Source organism: Quercus lobata, chromosome 2, assembly GCF_001633185.2.
Source record: "Quercus lobata isolate SW786 chromosome 2, ValleyOak3.0 Primary Assembly, whole genome shotgun sequence".
Lineage (NCBI taxonomy): Eukaryota > Viridiplantae > Streptophyta > Magnoliopsida > Fagales > Fagaceae > Quercus > Quercus lobata.
Window position 1 is genome coordinate 65,118,968 of NC_044905.1, and position 20,249 is coordinate 65,139,216.

A 20,249-nucleotide genomic window follows, 5' to 3' on the forward strand; every position below is an offset into this window, starting at 1 on the left:
GATAACTACAGTATTTTAAAAAAAAAAAATAATTATTATTATTAGCTGCATTAGAAAAACATACTTGCATGTTTTCTAGAAGAAAAAAAAGAAAGAAAAGGAAAGAGGAGCAATGCTAAAATCACAATTTTTAGGACAATTCGCTCATATAGCAACTTTACCGCTAAAGGCTTGTCACGGGAGCAAGTTGTGTCACATGTTAAAGATGGGCTGAGAAACAGTACAGCCCAAGTTCGAAGCAGCCAGAAGTATGGGACCTTGTTAAGTCAGCCCATTCTGAAACGAAGCATTTTTAGTCCGTTGGTTTGTAAATTTGAAACCTTAAAACAATAAGGTCCACAAAATGTGGTAGGTGGCGCACATTAGTACCCGACCACTGCCGAATACAAAAACAAAAAGACAACAACATTTAAAAAAAAAAAAAAAAAAAAAAAAAAAAAAAAAAAAAAAAACAGAGCAAATCCAAATAGGAAAGAAAGAAGCAGATTGAAAATGTTATTTGTTAATAGTAATATTCTGTTTGTTATTGTTATAGTTATAGTTTTAGGGCTTGGCTTGAGAGACAGATAGACAGGGAGACAAAGAAACAGGGCCAAGTGTACATTCAATCAATCTTCAATCATATTCATACATTCGTTAAGAGAGATGGTGAAGTCAGCAAAGATTCACCAATACGAGCACCATGAAGAGGAATTCGAAGATGATGATGAAGGAGAAGAAGAAGAGGATGAGGAAGACGATGGTGATGTTGATGGTGATGGTGGAGGCAGAAACAACAACAGCAACAGTAACAGCAATAGCTCCTCTTCGCTCCTAAATAGGACTACACCTAGGTCTAGAGTCGGGGTAGGTGGGAAGAGCAGCAGCACCACCCAGAATCAGAGGAGCACTGCCCATCGTTCCAAGCACTCCCAGACTGAGCAGCGAAGGAGAAGCAAGATTAACGAGAGGCATGCCCTTCCCTTCCTTCCTTCTTTCTTTTTTTTTTTTTTTTAAATTTTTTTATTTGCTTCTCAATTCACTTGCTTACTCAATTTATGAATTATTCCTTTCTATTAAATAACTGTAGTTTTCTAACCAAAATAAAAACACCCATTTAAAAAAAAAAAAAAAAAAAAACCCCTTTCCTCCTTGGACAATTGTAGAAAGCATACTAGAAATGAATAAATCTAGGACACACCCAATTTCACATGCTAAAGTATGCTAGAGTGGGTGGCTAGGAAGCACGGATACTTCATTTAACGTGTCTTACAAGTGTTTAACCTTGTCATACTGGTGTCATTCTGGCCGTTTCATGTTATAATTTTTCAAAGATTGCTGTGTCGTACCTGTTCGTATCCATGTCTGTGTTTGTGCTTCCTAGGTGGGTGGTGGATACTTTATCCTACCACTTCTTTTCGACCACTTCAGCAAGTTGTGAAATTGGGTGTGTCCATAGTATTGTTGGAAGAATGGTGATAGTTACACAATGTGTTTACTGGACACAAACTGCCTCATCAGCTGAAATTGAGTTTTGAAAATAATGATTTTTTTGTTAAAATTGTGAAATCATGTTTTGAAAATACTATTTCACCATTTCACAATTGTAATTGAAATCGTGTTTTCAAAACTCGATTTCATGGGAGTATGCAATAGGGAGTGTGTAACAAGATTTAGCCTTGTTGGAAATTTAGGTCACAATTAGTGTGCATTTGGATGAACTTATTTTGACCATTTTATATATTGTGTAAAATTACAGTTATACCTTAAAAAAATGGATATTTTAACAAGTTCTACATTGTCTCAAATTTGAGGTAAAAATAAGCTCATCCAAATGAAACTTATGTTATAATTCAACTCCCATGGGCCATAATAATAATAATAATAATAATTGCCTATTAACTCCATTTGTTCTTCAAGAATGAGCTATAACTCATCTGAAACTTTGATGGGATGGATAGTATTAGTGAGGTCATTGATTCAACACCGGGTGAATGTGTAACTTACTTATAAAAAGGAAAAGAAGACTCTTTATCCTCAGTGTTCAGCCAATAAGGAAGCTTGTATTTCTGAAGTGTTAAGTCCTCCAGTGGGTGAAAATGATAGAGTGTGGAATTTAAGATTTTATAGGAAATTCAATGATTGGGAGTTAGTGGCTTCTTTCTCCTTTCTTCACTTCATCCAAACTCGGATTCCCAGGGGTGGAGGTTGTGACAATCTTTGTTGGCTTCTAAATGGACGTGGGAAGTTTGACATTTGGTCTTTTTACCATAAGATTTGAAATGTAACTCATTCTACTTTCCCTTGGAAGGGCATTTGGAAATTTAAGGTTCCTAAAAGGGTGGTTTTCTTTGTGTGGACAGTAGCTCATGGCCAGATTCTAACTTTGGATAACCTTATGCTTCGTGATCGCCCTTTGGCGAATTGTTGTTGTATGCACTGTTTTAATGAGGAATCTTTGGATCACCTGCTAATTTTCTGTCCAGTAGCTCATTCTTTGTGGATGTATATGTTCAATTGTTTGGGATTGATTGGGTCATGCCAGGTTTAATTGCATATTTATTATTTTGTTGGTATCATTGGCTTGGGAAACATAATTCTAATATTTGGAATTTAGTTCCAGGTTGTCTAATGTAGACTATTTGAACTGAACGTAATCGGCGTTCTTGTGAGGATACTGGGAAATCTCTGTCTTAGTTGTTAGATTTATGCCAACGGTCCCTCTTTGATTGGTCTCGGTCTTGGGGTCTCTTGGATTGTTCCGCTCTTATGGATTTTCTTTCGTCTCTTAGAATAGTTTAATGACTATTTGTTTTTTTTGTTTGTTTTTACACTTTGTTCACTATTGTGAACCTTGTGTATTTTTCCTGCTATTCATTTTTCAATAATATTTTCTTCTTTTATTTAGTTAATGTGGCGCTGATTCAAAGGACCCCTAAAAGTTCTAAACTGGCACTTTTACCCTTCTATAGGCCAAGGATTTAATGGATTTTTTAATTTGTAATTAGTAAGTTGCACATGCATATAGCAGGTTTTGAACCCATAAAATCACTCCCCACCTCGTTCCTACAAGGGGAGGATGTGCCATTTGAGCCATAATTCAAGGGATTTTATGGAATATATTTGCATTCTCACATGAATGAATGAATAACTACTACTTTTCATAGTTATCTTGCTTATATTTTTAGTCTAAGGAAATTGTTGTCATCAATAATTGTATGTTGAAAGCTGATTCTTCACATACTGCAGAGGAAATTTAAGCTTGTGGGAGAGCAGAAAAAGTACAAGTGTCCATCAAAGTTGCAAAATAATGAAAAAGGAATAAAAAGATAAACTAGTACAAGAGGTGCATGTTTTATGATATGAATTGCTTCTTGAAAATGTTTTATGACATGTGTGTTCTTTAATATTTTTATGCTAATTCCCCAGGGGAGAGTCCAAAGGGCTCTGCCTTAGTGAGGTTCCATGTCATCCAAAAAAAAATAATTATGTTAGTTACTGAATATTCTTTTTGGCATTTTTTTTTTTGGGGGGGGGGGTGTGGAGGACAAAGTTCCACTGACTTTTGGGTGTTTATTGTAGCAAAAGAATTTTCAGGATGGTCAAGTGAAAATAATCTAAGATTAAAGGGAGTTTTCTGTAGTTTTTTTTAATGAATTTCAGAACTTACTACATTCAAGTTTTTGAAGCTGTCTTTTCCTAATTTTCTATGTAAGTTATTTTCTGTTTGATTTCTTAGTGGCAGCCTAAATTTGAATCTTTTGACTAGTCAGTGAAGACACCAAATTGTATACTTTGTTTTTATTTGATGTCAGAGTGTTGTGCTTCAATTTTTAAATTTAGCATCATTTTGCTTGCTCTCAATCCCTCTTTTATTTTTCCCTTTCTTGTTCATATTCACATGATAGGGTTGTTGATACATGAATATTGATTTTCAATGCAATTTTCCTCCTGTGATATTTTTTTACATGGAATATTTCCTTCTAATTTATGACCCTGACAGTATTTCTTTGCTCATTTTTTTTGAGGCAGGTTTCAGATTTTGAGGAATCTCATACCGCAAAATGATCAAAAAAGAGATAAGGCTTCATTCTTGTTGGAGGTATTCCAATTGGTCATGTTTTGATTTTATAATTTTATTTTGGAAATTAGTTCCTATGGCTCAAAATTGACCTTGGAAGCACACAAACTTTAAATTATCAGCCATTTCTTTATTAGGTAAGTATCAGGTGCTTTTTTAATTTGGTTTTCCTCTCCCTTTCTCTCATTCGCCCCTTCGATAAAAATAATTATTTGTTAATTAGTTTATACTTTTTATTATTTAGACATATTTTAGATCTTTATCATTTGCTATTTATCTTTAAACTAAAAAAATAACATAACATAACATATATATATATTTAAGATTTATTTATATATTTAATCAATTAAAGTATCTATAAATGAAAGCTTCTGACTTTTTGTTGACTTCTTCTAATGTTGTCATAAGCTTTTGAAAGCCCACTTTTTTCAATGTCACCACTGTAATATATATATATATATATTTATGTATATATGTATTTATTACAATGATTAAACTAATTAATTTGGTTTTTAGAATCACAAATAAACAGTGCTAAACTACATTACTATGTTAGTTTAAACTAATTAGGTTTCACAATTTTTTTTGGATAAAATAACTGACACTAAGCAAATTCTCATTAAATTAAGTTTGATATTCTCTAAACAAATTTGAATTAAATTAGCTATATTCTTTTACATAAATTCTCTAATTTGACTTTTGTTTTATTAGTACTTATTGATTAAATATTTATGATATATAAAAATTTAATAGTGAATGTGCGGGTTAGCAACTAGTTGTTTTTGTATCACCATGTCCATATCGTATCATATGCATAGTATACCCTATTTCTGTATCTGTACTTCCTAGAAATTGAAAAATTCTCATATTTATATGCAGGTTATAGAGTACGTACAATTTTTACAGGAGAAGTTAAATACATATGAAGGAGATTACCGGGGGTGGAATCCGGAGCCAAAAAAATTGATACCATGGGTAAAATACTGATGCTGGATATGTTTGTCTCTGTTTTTGCACAATGGCATGTAGTTTTAATTTATAGTGTTGGACTCCTTGTTGCTTTTTTGCATGGCACTCAACGCTTGTATTCATTTTAGAGCTTTGTGTGTTTGGGCTCCTATGAATGTGTACATTACCTGCATTGAACAATGCAGAACATGGATGGTGTATCAGATTCATGTTGAAGATGTTGCTTGTTTGACCTGTGCCAATCAGGTATTTCAACAAATGACCGAGGACATGGTCCTTTGCTAGAAGTCACAACAGAAACTTAAGTTGTATGTTCTTTTTTAATATGAAAATGAGCAGAGAGGCCACTAGACAGATGTTTTGTTTCATACTAGGGTTTGAATAAGAAAATTGGAAAATTTTGAAAATTAGCTCTGTCCTTGCACTGAAGCATTTGTAATGCAGATGGATCCTAGCTCTAGACACAAACCTGCAGCTGATGAGTGCTTGTGTAGCAGAGCCTGTGTAAGTGAGGATTGTTTGTTGTGACTGAAAGATGGGCTTCAGGTTTTGTATCTAAGATATATTTTTTTTATTTCTTATGTGATAAATTTCAACCACAACCAAGTTTCTGCAGTTGCATGCAAACTTCAACTTATATCTAAGTTTTCCAAAATGCATATATTTGTTTTCTAATTCATTTTTCTTGTTAAAATGGTTATTGGCTATATGCTATTGTTATATGAAGTGTGTAAAGCTGAAGTTTAGATTTAGTCACCTACGCAAATTAACCTACATAGCTTTGTTGATAACTTCGTTTCTGAACTGTTATACCAACATCTATTTTCTTTATTTTAAAAGACACACGCAGTTCTTGGTTCATGTGGTCCCAAAGGTTCAGTGCAGGTGTCCACATGTTACAGTCTTTTCTAAGTTTTTGTAATACAAATTGGCTTTCTTTCTGGAAAATTGAGGATGTGGTCCTGGTAATTATGTAGGAAACCAAATTGAAGTTCAAGATCTTGGTGCTGTGGGGATTCATGCATTTTCTTTACATGTGAATTTGCATGTGCATATCTAGGAAGCATGGTTGCGGATTCGGTGCGGGTGCGGTGCGGCAACTTGGCAATTTTTGAGTGTGAGCGCGACGGGATACGTTTAGTGATAAATTATTAAATATATTTTTATTTATATTTTCTATATATTGCTAAGCATATTTTTTCATAAAATGGTTAACATATACCAATTTAAGAGCAATAGTAGGGTTAGAGAGAGAGAGAGAGAGAGAGAGAGAGAGAGAGAGAGAGAGAGAGAGTATAGGGTTTTTTCTTTAAACTAGGATGTCAAAACGGTGTGTTTTGACAAAATTTTTTAAGTTTTTTTTTTTTTTTTTATAAATTTTTAAACATATCAGACTGATTTGGGGCCTGTTTCAGCCCGTTTCAGACCGAATCAGGAAAAAAAAAAAAAAAAATCAGTCACAGATGCACATGCAGCCGCGTCCGTGCGTATCGGACTCGGGTACGCTGACCCAATCGGCACACCCATGCTTTCCAGGTGCATATGCACGTTCTTGTTGCTGGTGTGTAACACGTGTTCATTTAAATGTAGAGGTGTATGTCTTTTATGGATTGTGCACAATGATTGTTTCTTGAGAGCTAATGTGGATGCTTTACTTTTTGAGGAAAAATGGTGTTCCCTTGATTGATGATTTCTGTGTGAATGGAGAATTGGTAGATTGTGCCCAAGATGAAAAAAAATAAAAGCGTTGATTTCTCCGCAATTGAAGTCATAAAATGCAAAGTGTCAAAAATTATATGAATTTTGAAGCTTGTTGATTCCCATAGTCTGTTCAAAAGAAACATGTTAATGGTTTCTTACTTTTGCTTGTAACAGAGAAATCATCGTGGGCCTGCAGAGAGTTTTATGGATCATTCCCAAGTTATAAGGAATGGTTTTGGCCTTGAGAATAATGTTGACCCCCCAGCTATTCTCTCAAATGCACAGAACTCAACGGAATCTGAATTGGCCACGGAGGTGGTTTACAAAGTTCTGGATCATCTCACTGGGTCAACTGCTCCACCTGTTCCTTTGAATGTTCAAACGAAGCCAAACATGTTTGATCTTGCTTGTAGGGGTGGTATGCCTACAGAGTCTTTGCAGGAATCCATTTCTGATGCTGAAAACCTGCCTTCCCAGCCCCAACCCCAGTGGTGGCATGCTAGACCATATGCAACCGAGTGTGCTGTTCCAAATAATTTGCTGAATGTACGGGAGGAGCTGGCTGTTGATAGTGGATCAGATAGCATCTCAAGTGCCTACTCTCAAGGGTGAGCATCTGCATTTTTGTCCCCCACCTTTAAAATATACACACACACACATATATATATAATGACGTTGTTGCACTGATTGCCAAAATATAGCCGTTTTCCGCATTCATTGGCTTGGTATAGATTTACATATATCAGCCAGTTTTACTTGATGCTTGTGTGTTGGGTTGTAATCTGCAATACATGTGCTGTGTAAAAGTATGTCCTTATTCAATTCTTGTGCATCTAAGTCCCACACGTCTAGTAAGTTTGCTTGCTTATATGTGGCAAGTATGTGTCAAAGGTTCGAAACCCATCTAGTGGGAAATTTGGAATAGAAACCTGCGCTTATCTGAGTAGCAGCTGTTACAAGAAGGGTTTCCATTAGAGAATTTTATGTTAATAAATTATTGGTGATAACCTGGTCAATGAGATTTATTAAATTTCAGGTTTCATTTGCTTCTGAAAGATCCTTCAGTGGTTTGTTTAACATAATTACAGTATGGCTTAGATGTTAGGGCTTACACCTAGAGTACAGGCTGGGTTATTCTTGAAAATTCTAGTAATCTCTGTAATTTCTGGAACTTTGTATTTGTAATGACACTCTGTGGTATTCGCCTTTGATGATGCAAGTGCATGTACTAACAGGATAGCCCATTGTTATTTTCAGCAAGGTATTGTTTTTAATTTCCTGTACTTCTGAAACTTTGTCACCCCCTTTATTTCTGGGACTTTCTATTGTCATGTCAATCTTTGGCTAGGATGCATAATTATGTATGCGTGGAAATGGTATTGTGTCTGCTGTTGCTGAGTGGGATTTGGTGTTGAACAGGATACTGAATTCTCTGACCGGAGCGCTGCAATCTTCTGGGGTCGATTTGTCACAGGCCAGCATTTCAGTACAAGTTAATGTTGGGAAACGTTCAAATAGTGAACGGATTAGTATAGCATCCAATTCAAAGGTTTGTTTTATTCTTCAACTCTATTATTGCTACCACCACTGCTTTGAAAAATCCATATGGGGATATTTGTTGTATTGATGCTCATTTTTCCAAAATGACATTGGTAGGTGACATACTTTTTTTTTTAAATTATTATTTATTTATTTAATTTTCTTTTCAATTGGTTAAGTTTACACACACTCACCTAGTGAATTTTGAATCCACAACCGTACCCTTCACCCATTCTAATATGGAAGGAGGTGCTATTTGAGTTAGAGCTCATTGGCAACATATCATTTTTATTGTGTACCATTGAGCCTGGATGATGATTTCTTATTTCTTTTCTTTTTCCTAATATCATATGATGAGTTCTGTTTGTGAACAAATCTATATATATAATAATAATAGGTGAAGCTGAGAGAAACTCAAATTAGAATTCTAAATTAGAGTTCCAATTTTGCGCTATGTGTCCTAAATTATTTATTCTTAAAGAGTTTTATTTCTTAATTTTAGAATAAAATGTGAAACCATATATTAAATATTCATCCAAGTAAGTTATTAAGTATAAAAATTAAAGATTCTAGAATAAATGAATAGTAAAAAAAAAAATTCACAATAATTTAAAAAAAAAAATGGACAATTTACATTTTATATCTAATAACATCCTTACAAATTTTTTTAAAGAATTAACAAAATATAAAAATGATTATCAATAATATTTAAATTATATATATAGGAATTATATTATGCATTTTATCGTATATCTTTAAGTATATCCATACATATACATAGAGTTACAAACTAGTATTAATGAAAACAATAACTTCTATTCCTTCAGGATCATGAGAAACAGTCTATGGATGATCAAGTGATGGTGCATACTGGAGTTGGTAGCTGTAGTAATGAGTCTGAGCTAGCTCATAAGAGGCTTGGAACAGAAGAAAGCTAGTCTATTATTTTTAATCTCTCTCTTTCTGTTTTTTTTTTTTTTTTTTTTTTTTTTTTTTCCTCATTATTTTTTGAGGGGGTTTTTATTTTTTGAGTGGGCCCTGAGAAGTGGGGGTTGGTGCTGGTCATTTTTGCCATGTCATGGTCGGCAGACAAATAGGTCCTGGTCAGTTGTACATGTTAATGCTCTTTGGTTTGACAGGTTGCATGAACCATCTTAGAAAAGTATGTCATATATTCTTTTCTTTGTACTTAAATTCAGATCGATGATTCCATGCAACATATAATGAGAAGCTGCTTTTAACTTTCAATGCAATTCATTATAACACATGAACTTGCTTTTCACTTTCCTTGTGTTCTTTTGCTCTTTACTATGTGATGTCAACATGAAATATCTCTTTCATCATCAATTGCTGAAGTATCTCATGCATTTGGTTTGCTTTATTTTTTATTTTTGGATTTTATTTAGCTTCTTTGTATACATTCAGTTATTTAAAGTCTCACAATTTTTATTTTTTATTTTTAAAGGTGTAACTGTACTTTTGTGATTTTGTACCATTTAAGCAGAAAAACTGAGTTTAGGTGGATTTCTTGGCATAAAGCGAATGTGAATCTCACAAGTAAGAAATAATCATGTGGATATTTGGTATCCTTCGGGTTTAGTTATGTTTGTAGTTAAAGTCGGATTTTGATACATGGAATGGAATTGTCTTTATGAAATATTCAGTGTGGGTATTTATATAATAATACAAAATAAAAGCTTTTAAACTTTTGTTTTTAATGTTGTCAAATAAACCTATAATTTTAAAAGTCTTTATTTTTCTATGCCATCATTTCAATATATATTTTTAATTTTAAAAAAATTATAAATAGTACTCAATAATGTTCATTTAAATTAAATTTTAACTACCCTGTTTTTTGGATAAAGTAATCTAATATAAAATACATTTTTATTAAATTATATTTTATTTTCTCTAAACACATTCTAATTAACTAGGTAAGTTGTTTTATATAAAGTCTTTAATTTCCCATTATATTTATGAATATTTTATTAATTATTTTTGTATCATATATAATAATTTTTTTTCCTGAATTTTTCAGTGCATTTTTTGAGTTTGTGACTAGTCAATCAAAATAATGAAAAATAAATTGTCATAGGATGCTATCTGATGAGAAAATTATCCCAAGAAGATGCTGTACAATACAAGATGGTATAATCGCAGTGTGAATGTATAGAATTAAAGTTGACAGTTGACACAAGCGTTGACATTTACTAGCACGAAATACATGAGAGATGCAATCAGACAAGGCTGGTATTCACTATTCAACTTCAAAAACTGGCTCATGTGTGTACTGGATGCTTCTGGTTTGTCTTCATGTGTGGCTTTTGACTTCGTCCCTTGATTTTTTCCTTTTCTTTTTCCTTTTTTGATATAAGGAAATGGTGTACAAGCCTTTACTCAAACTATTTCACCTTTCTGTTCATGAGACATCTTATAATCCAATGGATTGATAATGTGATGGATGGAACTTGGGACAACAAGTCCTTCAAGTCCATGGAGCTCACTGCCCACCATTTGGGTGTCCTTGAATGGTTGTCCATTGAAATTTAAGTGTATAAAAGACATTTTCAATGGATGGAGGGTTGGATAAATGTTGGGAAACTTGGAGAAAACAAAAGTTAAAATCAAATATGTTATTGCTAGCATTTTTCAGTGTCAGTCACATCACTTGTAGTGCGAGAACTAGAAAGCTAAAGTATGTTTGAATTAGCTCATTTTGCTTAAAAAATAAGTTATGTTTAAGAAAAAGTGAGGTTTAAAAAGAAACTTAACCGGGCCAAAACATGATTGATTTGTTTATGAATTTTTCTTTGGTTTCTTCCTAGATGTATGACTGACTTATATAATGTGATTGAGAACAAAAAATATTTGGATTTTTTTTTTTTGTTGACGTGACTTCCACCTTACATGTGCCTTATAATTTATCCCAAGTTGCTGATTCGTTTGAAGAAATTGATTAAGAAACATTCATAGAGTAGGCAATCCCAACAGGCTTGATTGTATGCTTATAGGTAGCTTTATCTCTTAAGCAATGATTCTTTTCCATGTCGCCAAAAGGCACTTCGAACTTGAATGTCTTATAGGACCGACATATGGATTTCACCAAAAGATAAACAAACATGTGCCCTCTATTTTATTGGGTCCGCAAGATGCCCGTTAACAACTTTTTTGAAATTTTTCCGACAATTTTTTTCTTTTTTACAATTTTATCTCATTTTTTCAGCTTTATTATTATCTCTTAGTGTCTTTTTTCTGACTTTTTTTTTTTTGGCAACTTAACAAGCACTGATCGGTACTTATTAACATGTCCTCTTTATAAGTATCGCTTAGTGTCTTTTTTGACTTTTTTCTGACATTTTTTTTTGGGTGTTTTTTGCAACTTAACAAGCACAAGTTGGTGCTTGTTAACATGTCCTCTTTATATATACACACATTCATAGAGATTTTCTTATACAATTTTGTATTCTCACTATATTAATATCTAAATTTACTCTATTTTGGTCAAACGCTGGTTTGCCTAGCATTAAAAATTACAATCAAATTGAGGCTTAATCAAAGAGAGGAACTATATTATTATTTATTTATTTTATTCATTTTAAATTTTTGTTTACACCAATTTCTTTAATGGAATTAATGAGTTCATTGAAACTTTACTCGCCACTAATTTGGCACTGATTATGTGGTGTGAAAGCCACCTTTGAAGTGCATGAACAGCAGCCCACCCACTACCACCCTGGGAGTTTTTAAGTTGTCAATTGTGTATGACAAAGCTAGAATTCTTGAAGTGGAAGTGTGGAACACTCTTTTTGGATCAGTAATATGCTATCTTGACTCTTGGGTCATCAATCAGCTCCCCAAATGACATTATTTTTTGTTTGCCTCTCTCTCTCTGTGTGGATAAATTTATATGCTAAAAACACCTTTGGGCTATAATATGAAATGGATATGGGATCATATAATTGTGGTGTACAATGTCTTTTCTATTTGATCATAGAAGAAAGGAATCATTAATAGATTATAAAGAGTAAAACATAATTTTATGTGTTGACCAGTATTGAACTAGATACCCATTACTAACTACAACATAAATGGTGGATTAAGATTGCCACAACTAAATATTGAAGGAGGTATCAAATTCCAATCCAAACTACAACACATATGATGGAATTAGTTTTCCAAACCCCACCATATGAATGTTTTGGAAAGAATGATCATGAGCAGTAGCCACTTTTCTTTCTGAGAAAGCATATATGCTAACTTTCCAAAGCCAATTTCAGCAAAGATGATGTGGTTGCATTTTCTCTAACCTTTTGCTCTACTTCATCTCTGTTAGCACATGTTATAGCCTAAATCATGCAACAATTTGAAATATACAAAAAATCAAAGCTCTTCTTGCTCTACCACAACCACCCATGTCTGATAGATGGCAATTTATCTCTTTAGTTGTCATGATGCTGCTCATTTTTATTTCATGAGTAGCATTATGCAACTCATATGATAATTAATTCATCCATACTAACAACATAAAAGCTGAAGCTTTTGTTAAATATTGAAGCTGATAAATGTACATAAACATGATATATTAGGGAAAAGGTAGTAACCATTCCATTCCAAAAATTCTCATGTCCTCTTTACAATCTATCTGATTTAGTATCAGCTTTAAAAAGGCAAGGACTTCACTCTATACATAAATTTGGATTATTCAAAATTGAGAAAGATTACTAAGATCCTTATTAGCAGATCCAAACTGAATTTCATGAATACAAGAGAATCCCTTCTCTGTATTTAAATCAGAGTGAAAGAATTAAGAAAACTTTTTGTGATAAGTACAGAAGAATAGGGAAGAAGATGAAGACCATCATGTGCTTCTCAATGGTTCATCTAACGGTTCCAAACACTCGTATGGGTTGGCATAAAAATAATCTTCTTCCTTTGGTTTATCTGGAATGATGACTCGTTTGGTTGGGCTTCCCATACGGTTCTCATGAGATTTTTTCACATCTAAAGAGAAGTCATCCCAGCTCAATGATCGATTGTTGTATCGATCTATCAAACTAACCAGAAGCTTTCTGTCCAATAGAATGGTATCTTTGTGTCCTAAAAACCTGAAGTGAGAATAATTCAGAAAAAAGAAAAAAAAAGAAAAGAAAAGAAGTATCACCTCAGATCAAATTTTTTATACTTTTCTGAAGGAAAAGACTAAATTGGTCCAAATGAATAATTTGAGAATTCAGAAAAAAAGAAAAAAGTAAAAAAAAGATCTGGGTGGAATTCGACATTATCATGCTCCCCACTCTCTTGAATTGAGTAGTGGACATTCTAATTATTAATTAATGTTTCATACCAAACAGAGTGGTAGTGAATGCTCAGCCAAGCTATCATTGTTAGAAAAGTTCAATTAGGACTCTTCGATTCATCTATAAGAGAACATGGAAAAATGCAACTCATATACACATGAAAGTTTATTTGTGTGCAAAAAAGATTTATCAATATCTAATCCAAAGCTAGAATACTCAGTTCTGAATGAACAATAGGTCATTGGGAATATTATACTGGAGAGTGGAGATATCTACAACATGAGAATAATAACCACGTCATTGGAAGCAGAATATTACCTGCGATGGCCTTCAACAACTTTAGCCATGTTTCCATCATATGTAGGAACAAATATATCACTCTCCAGGGAAACAAGATAATCCAACGCTGCCATTTGGGATGAGTGGTTCTTGATAAAACTCAATTCTGAGGGCTCCAGCAAAGTATCTTTTGTAACCTGTAGCATAAAAGTAAAAAACAAATTGTTATAAAATCTCTTAAATAAAGATATTAGAAGGTTGCTTCCACTGCCTCATACTGACCAAATTGGGAAAAGCTTCCACCAAACTTTGCATCCTCCTTTTCCCACCATATATTTTTCCAGCAGCAATATAAATTTGAACATTACGATCAATTCCCAGAGCTTTAAGGACTAATGTGGTTTCCTCAGGTGTCAACGGGCACAAACCCGAGAGCCTTTTCATCTTAGAGTTTATAACTTTGTCCTTCCACCAGGGGTAGTCATATCTAATGAAGTTTGATTTGCCAAAGTTAATAATAAATTGATAGTAGAACTTAGAATCTTGGCGGATTTGTAATTAAAAAAAAATTAGTGTAACCTCAGTTTTGTGAGTTCTTCCACCTCCATACTATTGCAACCATGTGTGCAGCCAGAGAAAGCGAGCATGTCCATTTCATATCTGAGATGAAGGACCAGGAAAGGTCCCTTCTCCCTCAAAATCCTGACAACTTTTCTACCCAATTCCTCTATCTGTGAAGTAAACCTCAAAGCTTTGAAGTTTACTTGGCAGCGCAACTTCTGAATCTCAAGAGGTAGTCCATTATTAGCCATTCGAGCATCAGTTCTACTTAAATGTACAACTTTTTTCTTTTTCAGCAAGGGAAGAATCTGTTGGCAAAGACTTTATGAAATTAATTGCATTGGGGAAAATGAAATACAAACTGTAAAGCAAAAGGGTAGCTGATGCAAGCATTACATAATACATATTCATGAACTAACCTCCTTATAGTAGTAGGACATGTTAGACCAACTAACTGGTTGCAATGACTTTAACTTTCCATTTTTAACTCTTCCCTTGAGCCCTGGTGGTAATTCCTTCAATATCCGAACCTCATCTTTCAACGATGTAATGAAATGATCAACATCAAATATGTCATGGAAGTCACTGCCAAATTGAGGAAACATGCTTAGCATTGAGAAGAGTACTAAATCCTAATTGAAAAATATGCATTTATAAAGACAAAATTTATCACTATCTCAAATAAAGAGTGCAAGAGTGTTAACCTACCTTGAATCAGCCCAAAAAGAGGTTTTATCTAGCTGTGGAACAATAAGTGTCGCATTTAAGTATCTGGCAATTGTAACCATGTCGCATATCTGCAGAGAAGATCCAGAAATGAGATACAAACAACGCTGGACACAGTAATTGCCTATAAGATAAAACTCAGAGAACAATTCACATTGATCCTGATTGCAATCAAAGTGGCATATAACTCACTGCTGCTCGCATTTGGTTCAGTCCACCATTGCAGGAAACCATAAGAAAACCATTGTTCTTATAAACCCCTGCAAACAAAGCTTAGTCAAATACAGAACTGAGAATTGACACTAAGAAATCTGAAAATTTCATCCAAAGGAAAAAAAAAAAAAGCCCATAATAGTGAAATTAATAGAGAATGAAAAAAATAAAATTATCAACATAATCGCATAGAAGCTAGTTTTTTTTTTTTGAAGAACTAAATCAACTGAGAATATTAAAAAATTCAATAGTTTTCTTTTATAGAATTTGCCTCCCCGTGAACAAGTAAAATACACAAATGGATATATAGCCTAAAAAATCTGTGGAAAATTTAAAATAAACAGAACAGACTAACATAGTAGGTGCAAGGTCAAATTTCAAGAGAACATGATTGAACTAGGACCATTCCAAATAACAATCATAACACATAACCAAAACTGAGTGTTTAATTCAGCAGCATACTAGAACTTCTGTCCCAAAAGTAAAGAAAGCACAATAACCATTGAAAGAGAGAGAGAAAGATAGCAACTGAGATTATAGTGAGAAGCCCAAAACTCACTCTTTGGTGGGGAAGCAACTTTGGCTAGATCAGAAGGTAATTCAATGCGCAGAGGCACTTCAGAATGACTAAGCCAAACCGTTGGCAATCTAGGCCTCCAAACCGTCCCCAATGTCAATATCTGACCAACACAAGCACAAAGCAACGTAAACGACATAACCCGAATCAACCATAGCTTTATTATTCGCCGCCTGAAAACCACACTACTCTTGGATTTCTCCCCCATTACTTCACTTGAAAACATGAACCCCATCTCACAATCCTCCCTATGATCACACTTGCCATCATTCCCCTTCACTCTACACATTGTAACACTATTTCCCTCCAATTCAAATCTCTTATACTTTCCAATGCTATATACCAACCTTGAATTCAGATTGTATCAACTTTTATTATTGACGCTTAAATTTTTGGTCCAAACTTAAATGTCTTACTAAAAGACAGTGCAAAACCCTGAAAGCAATGATTATTCTAAGCACATGGTAAATATTATCGTCCTCACATAAATAATGAAACTGCCTTGAAAGTCTAAACCTTCCTCGATTCTTAAAAAAAGAAAAAAAAAAGTTTTCAGCATTAAAAAAAGAAAAAAACCAACCAGACCCAACTCCTATATAACCTTAGAAGCACCTAACTCTGTCACCATCTTTTATATATATACTGTTCCCACCACACTAACCTTAAACCTTAAACACTAAACACCAAAACCAAACCCAGGAAAGTAAAAAACAAATGAGTTAGTTTCAACTAAAACTTCACTCTGAGAAAGAGAAAAGATTTATTTGGCAGTGGGGCCTCTCAGACCAGATCTTCAGTGAGACTCAGTGGAGAACTGGGTTGAAGGTTGTTGAAGAAAGATAGGGAAGAAGAAGGTTTTTAAACTAATAGAAACTGAAACCAAAAAGCCTGAAATCCAGGCGTTAAAAGTGTTTGGTTGCAATCTAGGACTCCTTACAAGAACAGACGTAAAGGTTTTAATCGTACCATATGATAATGATATGATATATGGCAAACTGGCAAAGTATCTTTTATTTTATTTTATTATTTGTTAAGGTTTTTTTTTTTTTTTTTTTTTTTTTTTTTTAAGAAGTATTTGTTAAGTTAGGGTAGCCCAAATACTCATTGATTTGGAAAATTTGATGGGCACGGGGGTTATTATTTGGATAGCATTATTTTAGGGTATGGTGGGTTTGGAGTTTAAGACCATTCGATTGAGGCCAATTTTTAATCTACCAAAAATTTAAAGAAATGCAATATATTCTTAGGGTTTTTCATTAATTTTCTTAGAGCTTTTCTCATTTCAAGTGTAGGCTGTTGAAGACCCAAGTAGTCCAAAGTCGAGACCGATGGTCCATATACTTGTAGAATAAGCAAATTAACGTTGGGTTAAAAATATCATTCACTTAAGTTAGCTAAAATGATTAATAATTGTTAAATCACTCTAGAGACATATTCATTTGTTCTTCTCTCTCTCTCTTTAAAAAAAAAAAAAAAAACCCTTAGTTATGTTATTCATCTTCTTCTATAAAACATGACACATAGTTTGAGAAAATAATTATAATTTTATATAGATATGACACTTTTTTATGACAACAAGAAATTGATCCAATTGGGCTGGGTTGGAGAGTTTTTTCTACTCAACTCAATCTTTTCTAGTTGAAAAATAATTAACCCGACCTAACTCATATGGGTTAGGCTAGGGTTTTTTTTTTTTTTTGCTAAATAGATTGAGATAGTAATTCTGCCCCCTATTTTTTTTTTTTTTTTTAATCGGAAAGAGCGAGGCCTTACTTATTCTGTTCAGGGGGCTAAAAGACAAATAAAGTGGGGCGTAGTTAGTGTGTCACTGGGTCGGTGGAACCCGTAAGAAGGGGGGACGACCTGCTGAATTCACATCAGAGTGAGTTGAATGCACACCCAAAATTTATTAAACATTTTGAATTGACTTATTTGGATGTGCTCTTTTCCCCTTTCATAGTGACAATAGTTTTTTTTTTGGATAAATTTTCAATGAAAATAGTTCGAGTGTTATAACCTACATTTAAAATGAAAACAATGAAAGTATATAGATTTAATTGATAGTAATTATTATAGTCAACCATTTAATATATAGTGCCTAATGTTATATGTAGGGTGTTGGTTTTGAGCGCACTTCCTATTGGACGAAATGTCTCAAGCCCAACTGGCCTAGTACAATGAATTTTTAGAGAGTGGGCCTAAGAACTAGGTGTTGGTCTAAACCACAATCACAATACATGGTTGGGTGTGGACGGACCAATGACGAAATGGGTTCGAGTCTAGAATGTGGTCCCCGAGTGTCTCGTCCAAGGAGTTTGATGTTCTTCTTCCTCTACTTTCAGTACTAGGTTGCCGTGGTTTTTCAAGACCATGCAAACTGCTGCCGTTTTCTCCTTTTTCTCTCTTCTTCTCCCTTTCTCGCGATCCCTCATTCTTGGGGGGTCTTTCCCATTATATACTTCTTTCCAGTCGATCCTGACCCTCTATCTGTTGATTGTGCAGGCCATTACTCGAGTGCTCGTCCTATTAGCCACCTTCTCAAACCCTCTGTGAGTTGGGGCAACCAAGACCATACTATTCAGGGGTCCTTTCATCATTAATGCGGCCATGACGTTAGTTGGGCGCATTAAATGCGGAGGTGACAGCTTTTCTTTATATTGCTCCCACTCCATACCCCCATGTGCGTCCTGCTGTACTCGTCCTTTCTTCGGAGAACGCTCTGGGAGGCTGCCTTTGATGGTGTGCCGTTCTTTCCCACTAGAGTCTGGAACGCCGAGGACATAATCGTCCTCGGCAACATCTCTAGACCATTTGGATTTTCAGCGCATGTTCTCGGACATTTCTCTCCTCGGCGCGGGCCTTGGGCTCAGCATAGAGCGGGCCGAGGTCACCAAGTTCTCTGGTCCCACATTATATATACTAGTTTTTTTTTTTTTTTTCTTGATAAGGTCATATATACTAGTATTATATTTGCATTATGCACAATTTAATTAAAAATCATAAATAAATAAAACAAAACTATGTATATATTAATAATAATTAGTGAATGTCTTGAAATTTTGATAAAATTTTATCTAAACTAAATTAATTATCTTAATGAGTCACATGACCAAAAAACATTAATTCTAAGAAATAAAAAATTATAATATATAATAAAATAATTAAAAAATGAATATTAATTTATATTTTAATTATCTTGAAAATGTTGGAAAAGGGATGTATAGACATAGTAAACTTGGACTTGAATCTAATAAGTTGTCTGTGCCTGCACATAAAAATGGTATAGATAATAATTTTTTTTTTTTTTATAATACATCGACAATTGAAATTGAGGGAATTGGAATTTTGGATGTCTCCATTAAAATAACAGTTAATTTAGTTTGAAGCCATTGGACTAAATCACCAAATTAAAAATTGACATGCTCATTCACCTACCTGTATCATAAATTATATTTATTTTTTTATAGACTCATTTTAAACGTAAGTTTGTATACTAAAGTTATATTAAATTTTTTATTGTGTAGATGAAAACAATTCTGATATCACGCTTCCACTTGACATGCAATTCTTTACATATAAATATTTTTAGTGTCATATCTACTACTAATTGCATATGTATAACATTTTGAAGCCTCATTTTTTTTTTCTTTAAGTATAACTATACTTTTTCCAACTCTCAACAAATTATTTTGAACAAAAAGCTAATCCAAATACACAATTATTTTTATAGATGATTTAACTTTATTTCATGTTTCATATAGAACACATATACACGTTTTGTATGTGTGGAATTATTGGATTAATAGACTATTAGAATTAAGGGTTTATGCATTTTTCAATTTTTATCTCTAAGTGCTTTCTCTATTCTTTTATGTATTGAAAAAAAAATATGAACAAATAGACAAGAAAGTATTAAGTATATTGAATTATCTTTTTAATGTGGAAAAAAAATTGTCGTATTGGGTTGACTCGAACCATCAAAACCTTGATGAGGATCATAGGAGTAGCAAACCATTTTAATCCAATACTATTTGGTCAAACTTAAATTTGCCAACTTACCAACTTAATTACCAAAAGTTTTGTAACTCAACTAATTGACATCTCCTTATATTTCCAATAAATACATTCAGGATTCAAAATAAGGGTATCCTCTTCTTCCCTATATTTTTGGAAGGGGAGGGAGGATATGAAGGCATTCATAAACAAAATAATTATTTTATTTTATTTTATAATATATTAACCTCATACATGTGCCATGCACATGCTCATTTTAAATTCTATCCCTTTTGACTATTTTAACTACCGTTTCCTTTTTTAATTTTAATCA

The 20,249-nt window shown here is 33.5% G+C and overlaps 2 protein-coding genes across 4 annotated transcripts; one reads left to right on the forward strand and one right to left on the reverse strand.

Annotated features, from left to right (window-relative positions):
- Positions 1–452: 452 nt before the first annotated feature.
- LOC115976235 (transcription factor BIM2-like) lies at positions 453–9,522 on the forward strand. 2 transcript variants are annotated; one of them, XM_031097404.1, is made up of 7 exons: positions 453–950; positions 4,012–4,081; positions 4,940–5,035; positions 5,474–5,533; positions 6,905–7,338; positions 8,150–8,279; positions 9,097–9,522. In XM_031097404.1, exons 1-7 carry the CDS (start codon positions 646–648, stop codon positions 9,205–9,207), a joined length of 1,206 nt encoding a protein of 401 aa, XP_030953264.1. In that variant the 5' UTR covers positions 453–645; the 3' UTR covers positions 9,208–9,522. The 2 variants fall into 2 exon arrangements, with proteins under 2 accessions (XP_030953264.1, XP_030953265.1); XM_031097405.1 differs by lacking the exon at positions 5,474–5,533.
- Positions 9,523–12,851: 3,329 nt separating this feature from the next.
- LOC115976236 (rhamnogalacturonan I rhamnosyltransferase 1-like) lies at positions 12,852–16,880 on the reverse strand. Of its 2 annotated transcripts, none has more exons than XM_031097407.1 (8): positions 15,905–16,880; positions 15,325–15,392; positions 15,115–15,203; positions 14,826–14,991; positions 14,425–14,714; positions 14,128–14,332; positions 13,885–14,042; positions 12,852–13,374 (listed from the first exon to the last, which is right to left on the reverse strand). In XM_031097407.1, the coding sequence occupies exons 1-8, from the start codon at positions 16,209–16,211 to the stop codon at positions 13,128–13,130; spliced, it is 1,530 nt and encodes a 509-aa protein (XP_030953267.1). In that variant the 5' UTR covers positions 16,212–16,880; the 3' UTR covers positions 12,852–13,127. The 2 variants fall into 2 exon arrangements, with proteins under 2 accessions (XP_030953267.1, XP_030953268.1); XM_031097408.1 differs by lacking the exon at positions 12,852–13,374 and adding an exon at positions 13,410–13,686.
- Positions 16,881–20,249: the final 3,369 nt, after the last annotated feature.

Excerpts from the sequence above, each read along its gene's own strand:
- LOC115976235 (XM_031097404.1), top strand. The coding sequence starts at position 646 with ATGGTGAAGTCAGCAAAGATTCACCAATACGAGCACCATGAAGAGGAA. Across the intron at positions 4,082-4,939 it reads AGGCTTCATTCTTGTTGGAG|GTTATAGAGTACGTACAATT; the intron begins GTATTCCAATTG and ends ATTTATATGCAG. Across the intron at positions 7,339-8,149 it reads TCAAGTGCCTACTCTCAAGG|GATACTGAATTCTCTGACCG; the intron begins GTGAGCATCTGC and ends GGTGTTGAACAG.
- LOC115976236 (XM_031097407.1), bottom strand. The coding sequence starts at position 16,211 with ATGTGTAGAGTGAAGGGGAATGATGGCAAGTGTGATCATAGGGAGGAT. Across the intron at positions 15,393-15,904 it reads AGTTGCTTCCCCACCAAAGA|GGGTTTATAAGAACAATGGT; the intron begins GTGAGTTTTGGG and ends CTTTGTTTGCAG. Across the intron at positions 14,333-14,424 it reads GAAGAACTCACAAAACTGAG|ATATGACTACCCCTGGTGGA; the intron begins GTTACACTAATT and ends AAACTTCATTAG.